General features: G+C 49.5%; 1 protein-coding gene across 1 annotated transcript in view; it reads right to left on the bottom strand.

The window, feature by feature from the left end:
• C2CD2 (C2 calcium dependent domain containing 2) overlaps nt 1-9,320 on the bottom strand; it is a 37,351-nt gene extending 28,031 nt beyond the window's left edge. Inside the window, exons 1-2 of the mRNA XM_058847426.1 lie at nt 8,898-9,320; nt 6,875-6,973 (exon numbers count right to left, since the gene is read on the bottom strand). Of these exons, the coding sequence (XP_058703409.1) occupies nt 6,875-6,973; nt 8,898-9,179 (381 nt within the window). The 5' untranslated portion in view covers nt 9,180-9,320. The remainder of the gene's footprint in view (nt 1-6,874; nt 6,974-8,897) is intronic.
• Nucleotides 9,321-18,243: the final 8,923 nt, after the last annotated feature.

Raw genomic sequence — 18,243 nt, forward strand, 5'->3', positions numbered from 1 at the left:
CCCTTTTTTGAAGGAAGAGGAGGAAAAAGGACAGGAGTGATGCAACAACTGCCAACACTTCCATATCCTAAATGCAGTGTTTTATCATCCATACATATTTTTTCCACACATCCATAGGAAGTTCAATGCATTCAGAACAAGTTAGACTTGCTGTACATGCAAGGCAGAGCCATTCATCTGGAATTTCTGGATGTCCAAGAGCCAAGGTTGCCAAGTATGTGGTTGATTAATGTTTTTAAAAGAAATAAAAGTGTGACCAGAGAGTTGGTAGATGAGTTCATGTGCCACTTGTTTCTTAATCATGTTTAATTCCAAGTAAAGGATGGAAACAGACACTGCAAGTGGCGGAACTTTCATTTTTCTTTCTGCATTTTGTCAAGAGATGCTAAATCAGTTTTTATATATGTATATATTTTACCTTTCATTTCAAAGGCCAGTGGAGTTTGGACTTTGATTAATTTATTTTTTGCCAATGATATACACTAATTCCTACTCCCCTTCTGCCCTCACTTTTACTAAAAAAAACTGGTCTTCGCATACAGCCTGCCAATTTTTAATCAAATCATCAAAAGGAGTGGTTCTGTGTTTGTAAATGGAAAATAATATGTATTTATGTCAGGTGAATCCCTTTGTTCTGAGAGAAGGATGGATGATGGAGTCAGAATACTAAGAAAAGCAGAATTTCGGGCTAGAATTTGAAGAGAAAGCAGCTTTGTTTTCATCTATGATGCTGCCACAAATAGTGAAAAGGTGATTAAAGAGACTGCAACTGCTGCTTCCCTTGCTGAGTGACATTCCTTTAGAAGTGTAGCAGGTGATTCTGATAGACCCAAGCAGAAATATGTAGGCCATTTCCCCCATGGCAGGCACACAAAGAAAAACACTGCAGCTTCCCATGCTCCGCTCCTTTTCCCCCTGCCTCATTCCAACCTGCTTCCTCAAATTCATTTTCTCTGCACAGACAAAGAGCTGGAGAAGGGAGGACCAGGCAAAGCAGCCCTTGCTGGCTTTGGGGGGAAGAGGAAGGATAGGTGTCCACAAGAAAACAGAGGAACCTGGACTGATAGGAAGAGAGTTCTCCTTCAATTTCATTTATATTCCTCATTCTTTCTCCCACTGCCTTTACCAGAGACATCCCCAGTTATCAACCCTCTGCTTTAGAGTCTAGAAAACCCGTCACTTTTATAACAAACTGATTTTTAAAAACCAAGCCCTGCACAGCAGCTGGGACCAGCTGATTCTGAACTCCCAGAGGGGTCACCCTCAGCTCCCTCCTGTGATCCTACCTCTGGACAGGACACATCTCCTAAATTAGCAGAAATAGGGTGAAGTAGCAGCACAAAGAAACCAAGTCCAAGGTATTTTCTCCCTCCAGCACCTCCCTTGCCACAAACACCCCTCTCTCCATGGGCTTTGGGGATCTCCCATGGAAGGAGTTCCCAACCCTTCCTCAGGTTCCTTTGTGTCCCAGTTCCTCCTCAGTCCTGTGCCATCCCTCCCCACACACAGCTGGTATTTAATCACCCCACTGCCAGGGTTATTCCTGCTCTTTCCTGCCTCTCCTCTTCATCCCTGACCCAACTTCCTTGTGATGGGATGAGCTGCAGTGGCCAAAACTCCCAGACCTGGCTGGGCTCAGTTCCCCAGTGCAAAACGCTGGTGCCCGGCTCCAGCGGGCCTGAGATGCTGATGCTGTGACACTGAGCCGCAGATGCTGTGACACAACTTGCTCACATGTACCTAAATCTCTGAGTACAATGATCCTAAAAACAATTCTCTTCCAGATAATCAACCACAGGAACAAAGGAGACTGAAAAAGCACTGTGGTTTGAGCAAGACTGTTTTTCTGAGAAAGTCAAGGGCCCATACTTGTGTACTCACAGCTGTTAAAACCCTTTTGCCCTCCCCATCTATATCCAGGTTTTTTCCCTTTGCAGTTCCTCCAAACAGGCTTCAAAATCTCATTTTTTTCCTTCCTGAAGTAGCAGAAGAAGCTGCTTCATCTCAAGAAGCACCTTGGTGCCCCTGCTCCTCACACATGGTGTCCTCTTGCCTCGAGGTTTCAGTTTTGGCACTGGCACCCCATTAATTTGTGCACTACACATTCCCTTTTCTTTACTCTACCCTCCCCAAGTGCAGCAGCAGCAGGTTCCCTCCCTGAGGAGAAGGGCTCTGACTTCAGGGGGAAGTTCTGACAGCCCTGATGGGGAACATTTCCCCCACCTTCCCCAGGCCCTGACCACACCACACGTGTTTGTAAAACCCCCAGCAGCACGGGCCCTGATTGCCTTTTTTGTTTGTTTTCTAGAAGGAAATTTGTTTTACTGCACTTGGTATTTACTTCCAGAAAGAGAAGGTTACTTGAGGTTACTCAGTAGTATGTAAGTAATACAAATATTTAACATTTTCACAAGAAAATCAGAATTAACTATGAGGCAGCCCCACAGTGAAAGTTGCCTTGATCTCACTGTAAGATTTAGGACCTCACCATTTCCCATATGTCTCACAGCGTACTGCAGTGAAAAGGCTCTTATTTTTGGCAAGGAAAACTTATCTTGTCAATGGCCACACAGACAGTTTGTGTGCTTGGCTTAAAACCTCACCACAAGAAAAATTTTCAAGTCAAAAACCTGCTCCTTTAGACAGTCATTAGCACTCAGCTGTTCAGAAGAATTAAATTATCTTCTTGGTTACCAGAGCCAATTCCTTCATTTCTTGAGGGGGTTTCTCCACCTTCTTCTCCGCTCCTTCTTTACCCAAACAATTTACCAAGTGACCTGAGCAAATTAAGGGGAGATGACAAATGCAATGTCTAACCCAGGCACAGACAGTTGTGGATTTTTAGGAGCCAGTATGAAACTGAATTTGCCTGTAAATCCAGTGAAAACTTCAGACCAGTTTTCCAAATGGTGGTAAACATCAGGGTGAAGGCAGGGTGAGGGGTGGACTCAGTGCAGGAGAGTTTTCATGTCAGCAACAGAAACAAAGCAGAACTTGATGGAACATCTGAATTTATCCACTCCTTTGAGACCAACACATTCAAATTCAAATAGGTGGAAAAAATGGGGAGTGAGGGAATAAAATGAACAAGCAGGGAGTACAAGGAGACAGGACAGGAAGAATTTTCAATCCACCTAATAGGTTCAAATGAACATCAAACTGTGCAAAGACAGGAAGCAGTACTTGTATTTCAGAAAGAGGAATTTAAACCAATACCAGAACTAGAATTGCTAGTCTGGCCTCACTATCATGCAAGCCTTTCCAAACCATCTGAGACACAGCACAGCTGAAGACACAGAGACAGAAAAGCCGGGGAGAGGTTTGCCAGTTTGTGCTGCGGTAGCTTGGAGAGCAATTCACTCACACAGCCAGCTCCCATGTCGGGGTGCTAAGGCTTCCCTGGTCCCTGTGCCAAGCTGGCAGACCTGGCACAAGCCTACAGGAGGCCCAGACACATCTGCAGTAGCAGCTGGAAGGAAGACAGACAGTGCCAAACCCAGGATCACCTCCAGGGAGGCAAACAAATCCCCACCAGGATGTGTTCCCCTGACAAGGCACTCAGCTCTGAAGAATGTTAGATCATAATGTTGTCTTGTTTACTTCTGTAGGCTCGCCACACTAACAATTCAGATTGTACTCCATCATTCCCCCATTCAGGGGGACTGGCATGTTTGAAAGGGAGAGGACAGTACAGCCAGCAGGGAGGTGAAAGCTGCAAAGAGATTAGCAAAGATTCTCTCAGGCACCAGACCTATCACACAGTTAAAAATACAAAATACCTCAGGAGAAACCTGAAAGAAAATGTGATGCTCAGGAAAGCAGGCTGGGAAGCAGCAACCTAAAGGAAAATTAGTCCATCACACAGGAAAGCTGAAAGACCTTGAAATGCAGGAGAGGAATGCAATACAAAATACACAAAATACGTAGTTTGTGTGTGTGTGTAAGAATTAACAACTACTGCTCACACAAAGGACAGCTTATCACCAGGAGAGCACCACAGGGAGAGAGACCTTGATGCAACAAGGCACTCACAGCATGAAGCAGCCACAGGAGAGGCAGACTGGAGCCCAAAACCCCCCAGGAAAGTACTTCTAGAGACAAAAAGAAGCTGCCTCCTTGCACTGTGAGACCTTACCTGTAGGCCTGTGTGGCCCTTCAGCCATCAAGTTCAAAAACATGGATTTAATTGGAGCTGCTTCTGGGAATGGGTGCATAGGAGAGACTCAAGAGCCAGGACAGCATTGTAAAAGGAGATTTAAGGAGCAACTTATGTAGGCAAGCTAAACAAAAGCTAGAAGGAAATATAATCCCTTCATAATACATTTACTGACAGCAAGCACCATGGAAGAAGAGTAAACACATTAAGGAGAAGGGATTATATTAGTGCAACAACTAAGAAAAGCCAAGGAAAAAAATCTCCCCAGGTCATAATTCCACCTCGACTTGTGAAAAAAATCCAGACATTAAAGCAGCAAAGATCTGGGATGGTTTTTGAAGCAAAATGAGGAGTTAAAAGACAACAGGAACTGTATGTCATGGTCAGGGTAGTTCACCCCACCAAAAAGAATCAGAAATAAACACATGAATGTAACTAGGAATGGAGCCAGTTAGGCGTGCAGCAGTGACATTAAAGGAATGGCACTCTGAAGGAGTTTTACCCCTTTCCATTTGAGCATGAAACCGAAAAAAAAGGGAGACTTCTGTCACAGCCTGCTCCATCCAAACTCTCTGTGCCAAGTCCCCAGCAAGAGAATCCTCTTTTTTGCTGCCTTTTTTGTTGCTGTTTCTGTTGTGAAGTTCAAGTCCTCTGGAAATAGACTGCACTAATGGAAAGGCTGGCAGAAAAAGCCAAGACTGAGAATATTTCTAACGTTTACTTTATTAAAACAAAACAACCAATACCACATGATGAAAACAGGCCACTTCATTCTATATATTTAGGCTCTGGCCCAAAACTGGAGGGAAGGGAACACATAAATAGGGGCTTTATCAAGGGGCAGTGTGGTGTAGCCTTCAGCCACAGAGCAGCTCTGTTCCTATCACCACAGCTTGGGCCAAGCTGAGAAGCAGCAGCATTCCAGCCGTGTCTGCAGCCCTGCACTGTGCAGCACACACCAATTTCTGTCAGAACCAGGAGTTTGGGAAAGCTGCAGAGAGAGATTTCTATTTCACATGCAAAGATTAAGAGTTTGAAGAGAATGTGGTAAAAAGAAAACACCAAGAAAACCCCCCCAAAAACCAAACACCCTTGGTATTACCTCAGGAAATATAAGACACAATTATCATATAGGAGAAATTCTGAGGTGTTTAGAGAAAGGGATGCATTTAAAGAAGAAGGAAAAGTAGCTACCAGACTGCCACTTTAAGGTTATTATAGCCTGTAATTCAAATAAATATTCAGGTTGTATCTTAACTGAAGGAGTAAGAATGATTCAGAGAACTTTTTCCAGCAGCTGTGGAACAAGACTATTGAAATGGGTTTTGGCACAGTTCAGAAGGACCCAGTGTATGAAAGCAAACCTGTTTTATTACAACAATTTTTAGAATGTGCTTCTATTGGTCTAAGCTGTTTTGAAACCACGTCAGACTTCTGTCTGCAGTGTAACACCATGATTAAGATGCTGGAATGGCTCAACCCAGCCCTGCCTGTCCCTTCCAGCAACATTTTAGACACTGCACTGCAAGACACCAGCTTTCTGTGCTGTTATTTGTCAGCTTTTACTTGCAGCAGCTCTCCCTCGGGTTCTGGCTTCACATATGACACAGCACATCCCTTTCAGACCTAGCAGTGCCTTCTCCTTACTATTTCCCATCGTGGCATCTTCCAGAGGCACTGAATAACACTTGTGCCAGCCCTACAGCCCTACCAAGCCCAGTCTCTCCAGCCTCACTGCTGGGGCAAGGGATCACTGGCACTGCAATAAGTTTTGTATAAGAAGAGGAGAAAATAAGTACACAAACAGCTTTACATGTTAACAATCCCCAGCTGCCACCAGTCAGGGTGTGCCTCTAAGTTGTGTATCAGGCAGATAAGCATGCATAGTTTTCAAAGGAATCATAGGAGAGCTGCTTAGCATCTAAATCAGACGAGCAAAGCAAAATAACAAAGCAAAACTAAAAGAAAAGCATTAGGTTAATTTGATGCAGGTGCCTAACGTAACCAGTAGTTACAGCCACTAGGACAAAAATGCAGGAGCTATCATTGTTAATAAACATAGATTTATTTTTTTCCCCCTTTTAATTCATTTTTACTGTTCTGAGAGCCACGTTCTACCTTATTTTAATTTCACAGGCACTGAACCACCTCCCAGTATTTGCAGTGGGACAGGAGGAAAGAAATCATTTGTTTCTCATTGAATATAGGGTCCAGCAGAGTCAAGACTTCACCCTCAGGACTCTGCACCTGTTCCACAGATCCTTACTCAGCTCCCACTTAGGAAGCAAACCTGTCATCAGCCACACAAACAGCAAGAGGCAGACAAAGATGCTTGCCTGTCCCAGGAGAGAAGTTTCTCTCTTCTCAATGAAGTTCCTACTCCACACTTTAGCAATAGGATGGGGAACCATCATCAAGACTGTGGAGGTGGGGGAAAGGGCCACTCCATGAGCTCATTGAGGGTGTAGCTATAAACTTGGCATAACCCTGGTTATTGTGCATCTGGTGGAAGCCCTGGAGCACATTCTGCTCACAACATGCAAAAGAAGTGAATCAATGCAGGGAGTTTGCACAGGTTCTTTAGAGAGGCAACCTCTTACCCACCTCAACAATCACAGGTCAAGGGTACAGATCTATTGACAAATAAAACTTCCACTGACACTAATAAAACATTTCCTTACCCAAAGTACATTGAAAAGCAACAAATCCAAAGTTTACCTTCTCTTCAGCTGACTTTACAACACTGGTAACTTCTTTAATTGCTAGCTCAAGTGGTTCTGCTGGGTCGTCTTCCTCAAACGTGAGCAACTGGGAATCCTAAGAAACAAGAAAAAAAAAGAAGCATTGTTAGGTGATGAACCCATCACTTGAAAACAAGCGATAAAAATGCACTGCCAGTCAAGTTCCTGGAATTGCAAATGTCTGTCAAAACTTCCATGTATTAATTGCATGACACCTCACTCCATAATACAGGGTAGAGCCTGAAAACATATACTTAGGACATAACTATGGGCCTAATCATAACCCATCTTTCCCTGTAGTAGAATATCAAGGTACACAGTGCAGAGCCAAGTCCATGAACAGCAACAGGGTTCAGCGAAACTGCTGTTCTTCAGCAAAGATTTATCAGTGCTGTAGTTCGAAAAGGCGTGTTTGGTTTGGCCCTCTAATACGGCTGCAGTAGGCTATGCCAAAACTAAGAAACCCCAAATATCATCTTGCAGAGGTGAGGAAAGAAGCCTTCCCCTGCCCAGCCCTCCTCATCAGTGAAGGCAGACAGTGATGACAGGCACTCAGTCTTCACACAGACAGCAGGGCGAAGGCAGCCTTTGGGCACTGAGGTCATCCCTTCAGAAGCATCAGCACCGCATTCTTCACCTGCTACCCACACCGAGCACTCAGCCCCGCTTCCCTCATCACCCGGGGTTGTTTTGCACGCAGGAATTTCATTAGCTTCATGCTGCTGACACTGTTTTGGGATACTGACAGCGGGAGCAACGCCATGCTGCAGTGCCAGGCGCTGAACAACTGGCTGCAGCTGCTCACCTGGGCAGGGAGGGTGTGCCTGTCCCTGTCCCAGGGGCTCTGCCCTCTGCTCAGGGACAGGAGCTGCCACTTGTATCTGGTTACTTTCAGCTCCCAGCACCTGTGCTCAAGCTGTCTGGACCCTTCTTTCCCACAAGTGCAGGGCAAACCAAGCTTCAGTTCTTAGCACAACCCACTCTTTTCTCAACCACACCGAGAAATTTGAAAGGGCAAACGAAATCTTTTCTTTTTGCTGCCCAACTTACAATATTTGGGAAGTGTTAATTTTTATTCCTTATCTTTCACACACACATGTTGCCTCACTCCTCCTTCTTCCCCAGCCTGCTCCATGACACGTAGGGAAGAACCTCTTTGGTCTAAGACGCACGCAAATTCTGAGACCTGGGGACATACCACTTCCTAGAGTTTATCCTCAGCATTTTGCACTGACACGACAAGGGTTCAGTCCTCAGGACAAGGAAATCAGGTTGCCACAGGCTCACCTAACCTCCTCACCTCACCGGGCATACCATTACACACCAGAGCCAGGATGCCACACTGCGCCTTTTTCAGGAAGGGCAAGTTGGGATGGGAAGAAACAGCAGGTTTTGTGCATCCTCCCTGACCCGGGTTACAGGCGAGCTGACCAAACCCCGAGCATCCCATCCACCATCCAGCGGGCTCCAGCGCCTGGAGTACAGCACACACACGCGGGCTCGGCAGGGCCTGAGGCGTGACGGGGGAAGCCCAGCTCTGGGAATTATTTGCCGAAGGACGGGCCGCAGGCCTAGGCCAGGAAGTTTCCATTGTTTCCTCGTCCCTGAGCCCGGACAATGTTATCGGCGGAGCGAACCCCTGCCAGGGGCTGCGGGGGTCGGCGCTTTCCTTCCTCCCCATCCTTCCCCGCTCCCACTCCGCGCCTCTGGCCAGCTCCCTCCCGCGATCCCAGCCAAGCAGCCGCCGAACACGCACGTGTAAATATCCAAACACACGCACGGAAGCTCAGGAACACACCCGCTACATCCCTGCAGCAAGTCCCGGCGTCCCCACAGCCGCTCCTCGCAGCGGGAAGCGCCCGGAGCCGCGTCCCAGCGCGATGCCCCACGGCCGGGAGGCGCCGGCCTCATCCCGGCGGGCGCGGGGGAGCCGCCGCCGGGCATCCCCCGTCCCTTCCGTCCCTCCGCCGCCCACCCACCACCTGCATCCCGGCACTCACCGCCCGCTCCGCCGCCTCGCCTCGGAGCGCCGCCACCCAGGCCCGCCGCCACTGCCGCCTCCAGCTGCCCCGCGACAGCGCCCAGGCCAGCACCGAGCCGCCCTCCTCCAGCAGCTCGTCCCGCCGCACCGGGGCAGCGGCGGCCGGCGCCGGGCGGCCCCTCCGCAGCGCCAGCAGCGCGTACTGCACCAGGTACACGGCCAGCGTGGCCACCGCCGCCACGAAGAGGGCGACGAGCGCGCCCCAACGCAGCTCGGCCAGCCCGCCCGGCAGCCACGCCATGGCTGACCATAATGGGGCCGCGACTCCGGAGCCCTCCAAGGCGCGCCCGGTGGAGCGGCGGCCGCAGCCCCGCGCAGCGCTCGCCCGACCCGCGGCGCCGGCGCAGGGACCGGCGCTGCCCTGGGACGCGCCGCGCTGCCCCGCCCGCCCGCGGCGCAGTCCCCGCCCCGGGGCGGTGGAGAGGGGCCCGGCCACGGGCACGGCCCCGGCTCTGGCTCCCGGCCAGCGCTGCCGGCGCGGGGGCGGTGGCCGGGCGACAAACGGGGCTGGCGGCGCTGCTCGGCCCGCCGTGTCCTGCAGCGTGGCGCTGATGGGCGCCTGCTGGCCCGGGGGCAGGAGAGGGTACACGGGCTTGGGGTGGGCACCTGGTGCCCTCGGGCGTAAGAGGGGCTTGGGATGAGCAGTTGGTGCTCTTGGGGATAGGAAAAGCTCGTGATGTGCTCCTGGTACGCTGGAGTAAAGGGGATAGAGAGGCTCGGGATAGGCACCTGGTACCCTGGGGTAAGAGGGCTCAGGGTGCCCCCAAAGATAGAGGAGTTCAGGGTGGGCGCCCGGTGCCCCGGGGTAAAAGGGCTCGGGACGGGCGCCTGGTGCCCGGGGACAGAGTGGGTACCTCGGTACCTCGGAGGGGAGGGGGGACACGGAGGGGACACCCAGTTTCCCGGAGATAGAGGGGTTCGGTGTTGGTATGGGGCAAGTGCCTGCTCTGTTTCTTTCCCAGTGTCTGTCTTTACATGTGGCACCTCCCAGCCAAAGACCCTACCCTGATTTTTTTCCCAGTCCACTTGCTAAAGCAACCCTTGATGAAATTCCAAAGGCTAGTAGTGAAATGTCGCTCCACTTGGCTTTCAGCCCCTTCAGAGCTTTGCCTTAAAGCACAGGAGCATCTTATCCTTGCTGGGAGCTGGAATTCCAGAGCATTGCAGTGTGTGCCATGGACCACAGAGGGAATTCCCGAGGCTCTCAGGTGCTGACTCTGCCGTGCCTCTCGAGGGAGCTGTGCAGGTGCAGGGGACAAGGTCCTGAAGCTCTGTGGGCTCCCAGGGCAGACAGCAAAGGCTTCTCTGCTGGGCACTTTCAAGCACATTCCCAGCTGAAAGCAGAGGCAAGAAGAAAAGGGAAGCGAGGAGCTGACAGAATCCCGGGATGCTTGCGGCTGGAAGGGGCCCTGTGCAGGTGTTACGAGCCCATGAGGGAGAGATGCCTCTGCCTGAATGAAGGTGCAAAGGAGGCCATGTGAGGACAACGCAGGGATTTTAATTAACATGGATTTTATTTATCAAGAAACGGGAGGTAGAGCAGTAAAAAGAAATAGGAGAGATGACTCAGAAAGAGAGTAGAAGAGAAATAGCTGGAACTAGAGGACTTTAGGATCCTCCCCTTCATTCTGTGGTTCTAGAAGATGTGTGAATATTTATTTTAATTTGATACTATTATTTACTTCTACAACTCTTTAATCTTCATCTTCCTCTTATTACTATTATTTACTACTACTATTTATTTTTCTTCTTATTCTTGTCCTTACTATTATTGTTTTTCTTATTATTATTGCTACTACTGCTATTTCTCCTTATCTTTTTCTCTTCATAATTCTCGTTCAACTTACTATTCTTACTCCTTTTCTTGTTCTTATTTACTACTATTATTTCTTCATCATCTTCTTATTTTTGGTTTGGTTTGGTTTGGTTTTTTTGGGGTTGTTTTTTTGGGGTGGTTTTTTTTGGTTGGTTTTTTTTTTTTTTTTTTTTTTTTTTTTTGTATGTGGGGAGGTTGTGGTCTTTTTTTCTTACTAGTACACTTCCTGAAATTCAACCTTTACTGTTTTGGAAGAATCATTTGTGTCGCAGTCCTGCAGTGATGTCTGTGGAGGAACATCTCCCATGTGTGCCCACTCCTCATGGGCACAACCCCAAAGGATTAGCATGTAATCCTTTCAGGATGAGAGCAAACGGCCTTCCATTCCACCAGGGGAGGTTCAGATTAAATATTAGAACAAGTTTTCCCTGACACAGTGGTCAGGTATTGGAAGAAGTTGCCCAGGGAGGTGCTGGAATCGCTGTCTCTGGAGGTCTTGAGGAGTCGTCTAGATGTGGCACCTGGGGATGTGGTTTTGGGGTGCTGATGGCAGTGCCGGGGTGCTGGTGGGACTGCATGACTGACAAGGTCTCTTCCCACTGTGATTATTCTCTGGGATTCACCCCTGGCCCACCTGGCACCAACTCCCCCCACAGGTGCTGCTTTGGGGCTGACCACACATTACTTTTGGCCTTGGGGAGATCCCCCCGGGAGGATGCAAAGCAGCCGGGGATTGCTGAGCCTGGAGGACCACGTTGGGGCAAAGGCAGCTCTCGTGTGCCCACTGGTGCCTGTCAAGGCCTAAGCCTCAGGCAGGCCCTTCTCCTGCCAAGGACCTGATGTCCCTGACACCTGGCCATCAAAGGCAGCCCGTGTGACAGGGGCAGGCTCCGGGCCAGCCGCCACCTGCGGGGCCCGGCCTGGCGCGGGCAGCGGGCACTGATTGTCCGTCTGTGGCCTCAGGCAGGGCCAGCGGAACAGCGCCCGCAGCGCCCGCAGCGCCCGCCTGAAGCGGGACGGGCGTTTCTTGGGGGGAGCCGGCGGCTCCCTGAGGGCCTGGGCTCCCGGCTGGGGAGCTGAGGGCTCCGGGGGGCAGCAGGGGCTGTGTGGGGCAGGGCCCTGGCTCTGTGCCCCTGCTGCCTTCACCTGCTCAGCCAAGGCAGGAGAAGCTGCTGCCTTGACCGAGTCCTGGGGAACAGCATCAGGGTCCTGCAGGAGCTGTGGGTACTTGGGGTTGACCCAGATGGTGTGGATGGTGATCTCTTCCACACCCTCCTCCAATTCCTCTGTGTCTCTCCAGGGCTGCCTTTGGGACAGCTCTGGATCTTGTCTGACTTCCCCTTCATACAGCTCTTGGCCAATGGAGCCTTCCCATTGGGAAAGGTCACGATGTCTCTCATATTCCCACTGGGAAAGCTGTTGGGCACTTTCATTTCCCCATTGGGAAGGCATCGTGTGTCCCTCATACTCCCATGGGAACAGTTCATGGACTCCCACATTTCTCCACTGGGAAGGCTCCTCGTATCTCTCATATTCCCATTCATAGAGCTTTTGGACAGTCTCATTTCCCCATTGAGTAGGCTCCTCATGTCCCTCATGTTCCCAGGGGAACAGTTCATGGACTGTCACGTCTCCCCACTGGAAAGGTTCCTGGTATCTTTCATATTCCCACTGGTCCAGTTCTTGGACACTCTCATTTCCCCATTGGGAAGGCTCCATGTGTCCCTCATATTCCCAAGGGAAGAGTTCTTGCACTCTCACATCTGCCCACTGGGAATGCTCCTGGTATCTCTCATATTCCCAAGGGAAGAGTTGTTGCACTCTCACATCTCCCCACTGGGAATGCTCCTTGTGTCCCTCACATTCCCAAGGGAAGAGTTCTTGCACTCTCACATCTCCCCACTGGGAAGGCTCCTGGTATCTCTCATGTCCCCATTGGGAAGGCTGCTGAAATCTTTCATATTCCCACTGCTCCAGCTCTTGGACATTCTCCCTTTCCCACTGGGGCAGGCCCTGGCCCAGGTAGGGCTCCCACTCTCTCTTCTCCCTGGCCAAGTCCCACCCCACAGTCTGTGGCCCTGGCAGCTCTGTCCCCCCTACTGCCCCCTCGCACTGCTCCCCGAGGGCTTCCAGCCACCCAGGGCAGGGGCTGGGGGGGCAGCAGGGGCTGGGGGGGCAGCAGGGGCTGTGTGGGGCAGGGCCCTGGCTCTGTGCCCCGGCTGTGGGGGAAGGAGCCACCAGCCCAGCCCTGGCCCCCAGGCCGCTGCCTCCAGCCCCATCCCAGCTCCCTCTGTCCCCTCTCTCTCCGGGGCTGGCCGTCACCTGGGGCCTCAGGCACAGGCCCGGCTGCTCCGTGGCAGGGGGGGAGTTGGGGTTCGCCTCCTCCGCGAGCGTCTCCATCGTGCTCTGCTGCTGAGGCTCTCAGGGAGCTGCTCTCTCCTGACAGAGCGGCTCTCTGGGACTGGGCACCCAGGGCTCTGTGCCCCTTATATACCCCTCTGGCAGGGCAGGGCTCTGCCATGTCACAAAGGCCTCTGGGCACCATCATGTCCTGCATCAGCGCCTGTGTCACAAAGGGCCACACCCGACATCCCTTCCACAGCCGACCCCACTGGAACTGGCACCGAGCAGCCCCAGACTTGGGCACTTGGAGCCCCTGATGTGCCCAGGCCCCTGTGAGGCTTTGGACACGGCCCCACACACGACAGCCCCAGCCTCACCCTGCTGTCACCATCCGCTAGCACAACTGGGAGTTCATTTGATCTCAGAGTGCAAAAAGGACACCAAGAGATTTCAGTTTAAATCACAACAGCAATAATGCATCTTTAATTTAGTGCCAGCATCAAGGGTTATGTGATAGATGAGAGGGAGAGAGAGAGGGATAAAGAGTCAAAGGAAAGAGAGAGAAAAGCGGGAGTTGTAGCTACCAATGGACTTGACAGGGTCACCAGTGTCTTCTTCCGTGGGGAGATCTCTCTCGGAAAGTAACTTAGAAAAGTCACTTTTATGGTCTATTTCAAAGCAAGGGGCAGTTGGCCAGAAGTTGGTGAGATTTATTGACTGTTGTGCTGTCACCCGTTGCTCTGAGAAGCCGGTGTCAGGTCAAGCACACCTTCAAACAATCACTCAGCAAGAGCCCACCGCAACCAGGCCAGAACCCCTGCACAAAGTCCCCAGGGGTTTCAGGGTCTTAGTCTCTGTTCTTGTGATGGTTGTGAGGCAGATGAGGGAAACTTGGGACCGTCTCTTCCACCTGCAGAGCCCTGGCTTTGGAGGCTGGGCTGTTCGGGGCACGAGCCACCGGCCAGATGGATGCAGCCAGGGAGTTGTGGGCAGTGGCTCCATGTCCGGCTGCAGGACGGGGACGAGGGGTGTCCCTCAGGGCTCTGCCTTGGCCCCGGGGCTCTTGCCTGGCTGCCCCAGTGACACAGACAGTGGATCCAGCTCACCCTCAGCACATTCACAGGGGATGGGAAGCTGAGCAGGGCAGGGACACCACAGAAGGAGGGGGCCGTGCACAGGGACCTGGACAAGCTTGGAAAGTGGGACCACGAGAACCTCAGGAGGTTCAACAAGGCCAAAGCCCAGGTGCTGCACCTGGCCCGGGGCAATCTCGGAGTCCTGGATTCATCAAGGTGGGAGGAGACCTTCAAATGCCTCAGATTAGCGCTGCCTCCCCTGCCACTCCCAGCACAGGAAAGTGTTGGATCTGAGATTACCCCCAGTCCCATGCTACAGAAATAAACATCATAGTTTATAGTTATTCATAGTTAATTAATTTAATCATAGTTGTTTAATAAATTTCACTTTTTAAGCTGTGAATACAACAATTAATAAAAAAGAGGGAGTACGTTCAGTCACTGCAATTAAAATGACAAATACTGAAACAAACACATTGCAAAGAGATAAAATCAATACAAACGTTTCCCACTGATTCTCTGCCTCTGTACTCCATTTTCTATACATGAAAGGAACAGAAGGTTCATAAGGGGCCATACATGCAGTCTAACGTGAGGTTTGAAACAAGTGCTTTGTCAGGAGGGTGTGACAGTGCAAAATATACTTGGTTTGTCAAAACTACACTTTGGCCAGCAGAGCTTTTTGCAGCATTCCAGGACTCTGTGATGCCACCTTTACCTGTGAGTAAACAGGCTATAACCGTGTTTTTATTGAGATTTTATAACCTCAGCCTGTGGTGGAGCCACTGCACACCTCACTGACAGCTCTGCTGGCAGAACCAGACCTGGAAATCTTCATACCTGAAATGTGATCCCTCATGGGATCTTCCTGATGGAAGAGGGGACCACTTCCCCTTTCACATGTAGCATTTCAGCCTTTCTCCCAGGACAGGTACAGCCCTGTCCTTCTGCCTGCTGACTGTGGCAGGTTTGCTCAGGAGCTGTGGGGCCAGGAGAGGAACAAAGCCAAAGCCAGAATATTGATCCCCCATGCCCTGCCCTCGTGTGCACTCTCCAGTCTGTTTTCTGCAGCCCCTTTCTAGGTGACACTCAGCAGGTGTGACACATCCCATCCCCACTGAGTCAACACTTGTGAGTCTTTGTGGCAGCTGTCTGAGAAGGAGGAGGGTGATGGGTGTGCCAAGACATGGAGCAAGGGCCAGGTGGGACACCCAGAAGCCTCTTTGGAAGGTGATCAGCAGCCTGGCACCAGGGATGTGCCACCAAGTAAGCTTCCATTACTTGGAGCTGGTGTGGGTCCAAGGAGGCTGGCACACGTCTGGCTCTTGATCTGGAATAACCCTCCAAGCTCGTGTCTTCCAGAGAACATCCTCTTCTTAATGAAGGAGTCTTGCTCCATGCAAAAAAAAATCTCAGAGGTGATGACATCACTAGACCTCCACCAAAATGCTCTTATTTTCAGTTCATTTGCAAAATCAGGAGACATCTGACCCATCCAAACACCAATTTCTGTAAAAGAAAAAGTAACGTGTTCACCATGACCTCACAGTAGAAAAACTGCAATTCATTTAAGGTCATTTAGTTCCTCTTTGCCCAAATGCCTATATCTCTTACCTGCTTAAGAAGACACACTGCCAGGAGCTGAATGTTTCATTAGATCAGAAATTAGCTTTGTTATTAAAGTACAGGTTTGGTCCTAAAAATGTCTTGAAAAAACAACCATGTCCCATGAATGTAATTATTGACAAACTGGCTAAGTTTCAGAGCAGATGGGTCACAATGTTTTATTTTGACCAATCATAATTTTGAATTATGTGTTTGGATATAAAGCAAAGCTGCAGAGCCATTTTTCAATTCTATTTGAGTTGACCCAAGTTGGTTCACCCTGGATACTTGTACTCACTTTTGAAGCCTTTTACCCACCGCTAATGCAGCCTATCATGGAGTTGTGGTTTAACCCAAAACCAGAACACAAGGAAAAATAACAACGTGTGGAAACAGACAAATAATGGCACCATGGTGTTTGTATTAACCACATCGCACCTGTATACCACCTGCTAATTTTATAAGTGTCAGAATTTGTAAGTGTCATTATTATAACAATTTTGCTTTTCCCTGTAGGATCACACTTTTCCCTTTCTCCAAATCCAGCTTCAAACTGAAAGACAGCAGGTGTAGATTAGATTTTAGGAAGAAATTCTTCCCTGGCAGGGTGGGCAGGGGCTGGGATGGAATTGCCAGAGCAGCTGGGGCTGCCCCTGGATCCCTGGCAGTGCCCAAGGCCAGGCTGGACATTGGGAGCACCTGGGACAGTGGGAGGTGTCCCTGCCGTGGCAGGGGTGGCACTGGATAGTTTTTAAGGTCCTTTCCAACCCAAACCATTCTGTGATTCCATATCTGGTTATTAATCTATTCTGAGTAGTCACAATTTTGCAAAAGGGACAAAAGCTAACAAGAGACATCTTGCTTGGAATGTCTCTAGCACTGCAATGGAAAGATAGGAAAACTATTTTTGGGTCTATTATTTTTTCTATGATGATGACTCTTCAAAAATATATTGACCAAAAAAAAATTCAGTGAAATACTCTGAGTTTTTAGAAACTAAAGCACACCAAGCTGGTTTTTTTTGTTGTTTTTTGGTTTGTTTTTTTGTTTTGTTTTGGTTTGGTTTGGTTTGGTTTTTTTCCCTGTATTTTGGCTGCTGAATCCTGTTCTTTTCTCTCCACCAGAGAGCGCCAGGATCCCCAGAGGTGCTCATGCTGGGACTTCCCAGGGATGTGCGCTTCTCCCGGGCAGCACAAACACCCGTGTGCCCCTCGGACAAATGCTGGAGGACACTCAGACCAGCTGGGAACGTGGGACATCAGAAAGGAGAAAGGACTTGGTAAGTAGCAAAAGACACCTTCACGTTTTAGACTGAGAGCAGCAGCACGAATTTTGTAGGAAACCAACAGGCTTTGAAAAAATGTCTTCCTCTGGAAGATCAGTGAAAATGCTTCATTTCAGCTGGACAGATAAGAAAATCCAAGGACCTGGGCAAATATAGAGAGAGGGCTTCACCTTCAGTGTGATGCTGTTTGATTGTGATGGTGCAGTCTTTTGTTTCTGTCTCCTAGAGCCTGTACACAGCATCAGAGGCACACAATAGATTATAGGATATCTCCATAAAACAAAGATTCTATGTGAGTCTCTCTCTCTTAAACCTTGTAGTAAATACTTGGTTAAAAATACCCATTTTCAAATCTCATTTTAGTATCTGTGAATCTCCTCCAGACTTAGAATTTTATTTTTAGAGGTATTTTTAGAGGTTACTCATGCTTTTAAAAAATGTATTCACGTGCCTTTACAGACCTCTGTCAAATTTGTCCTGATACAAATAATCTGAATGTGAGCTAACAAAGCAAAGTTTTCTTCTTGTGGCATTTGGCTGCTCAGATGATTGATGAGTAAAGAAGCAGCAGCGGCAAATACTGCACAGCTGTAATTGTCACACCTGGGGAAGCCCTCAGGATGTGCAGTCTTCAAAACCTGTTCCAAGAGCACTTAACTTCCCCCAGTGAAAGACTGTAGAGGAAATATTATTAAATATCTTTTGGGTAGTTGGTTTGTTGTTGGTTTTTTTTCCTTAAACTGTTCCATAGACTTCATAGCATAAGTAAATGGATGACAAGAGCAATGGATGCAGTTTCTGTCAGCCAAAAAGGGTTAGAGGTGTCACACCCCAGGAACACCTCGTTCATTAGGGAAGAAAGGAATAAGTGGGGAATGAAAGAGAGCCATATTAATCACAAATGACACCTTAAAATAGTGACTGTTTTTTTTCTTGCTGTTGTTTTTGGCAGGGTCGCAGTGTGCTCTCTTCTGCATCTTACATTCTCCTGCTGTTGTCATCGTACTTTCTCTGACCTCTTCTTCTGGCTCGTTGCCCTTTGTTCCTTCAGCCACCTGCCTGCAGAGCCTGCAAACCCCGGCATGGTCCCTTCCTTCCAGCAGCATCATCCCTGGATGTCAGCAATCCCAGCAGGTTTTTAACACCGGTGGACTTCACTGGAGAGATGCACGTGGCTGGC

The sequence above is a fragment of the Poecile atricapillus genome, chromosome 1 (assembly GCF_030490865.1).
Source record: "Poecile atricapillus isolate bPoeAtr1 chromosome 1, bPoeAtr1.hap1, whole genome shotgun sequence".
In the NCBI taxonomy this organism is placed as follows: Eukaryota; Metazoa; Chordata; class Aves; order Passeriformes; family Paridae; genus Poecile; species Poecile atricapillus.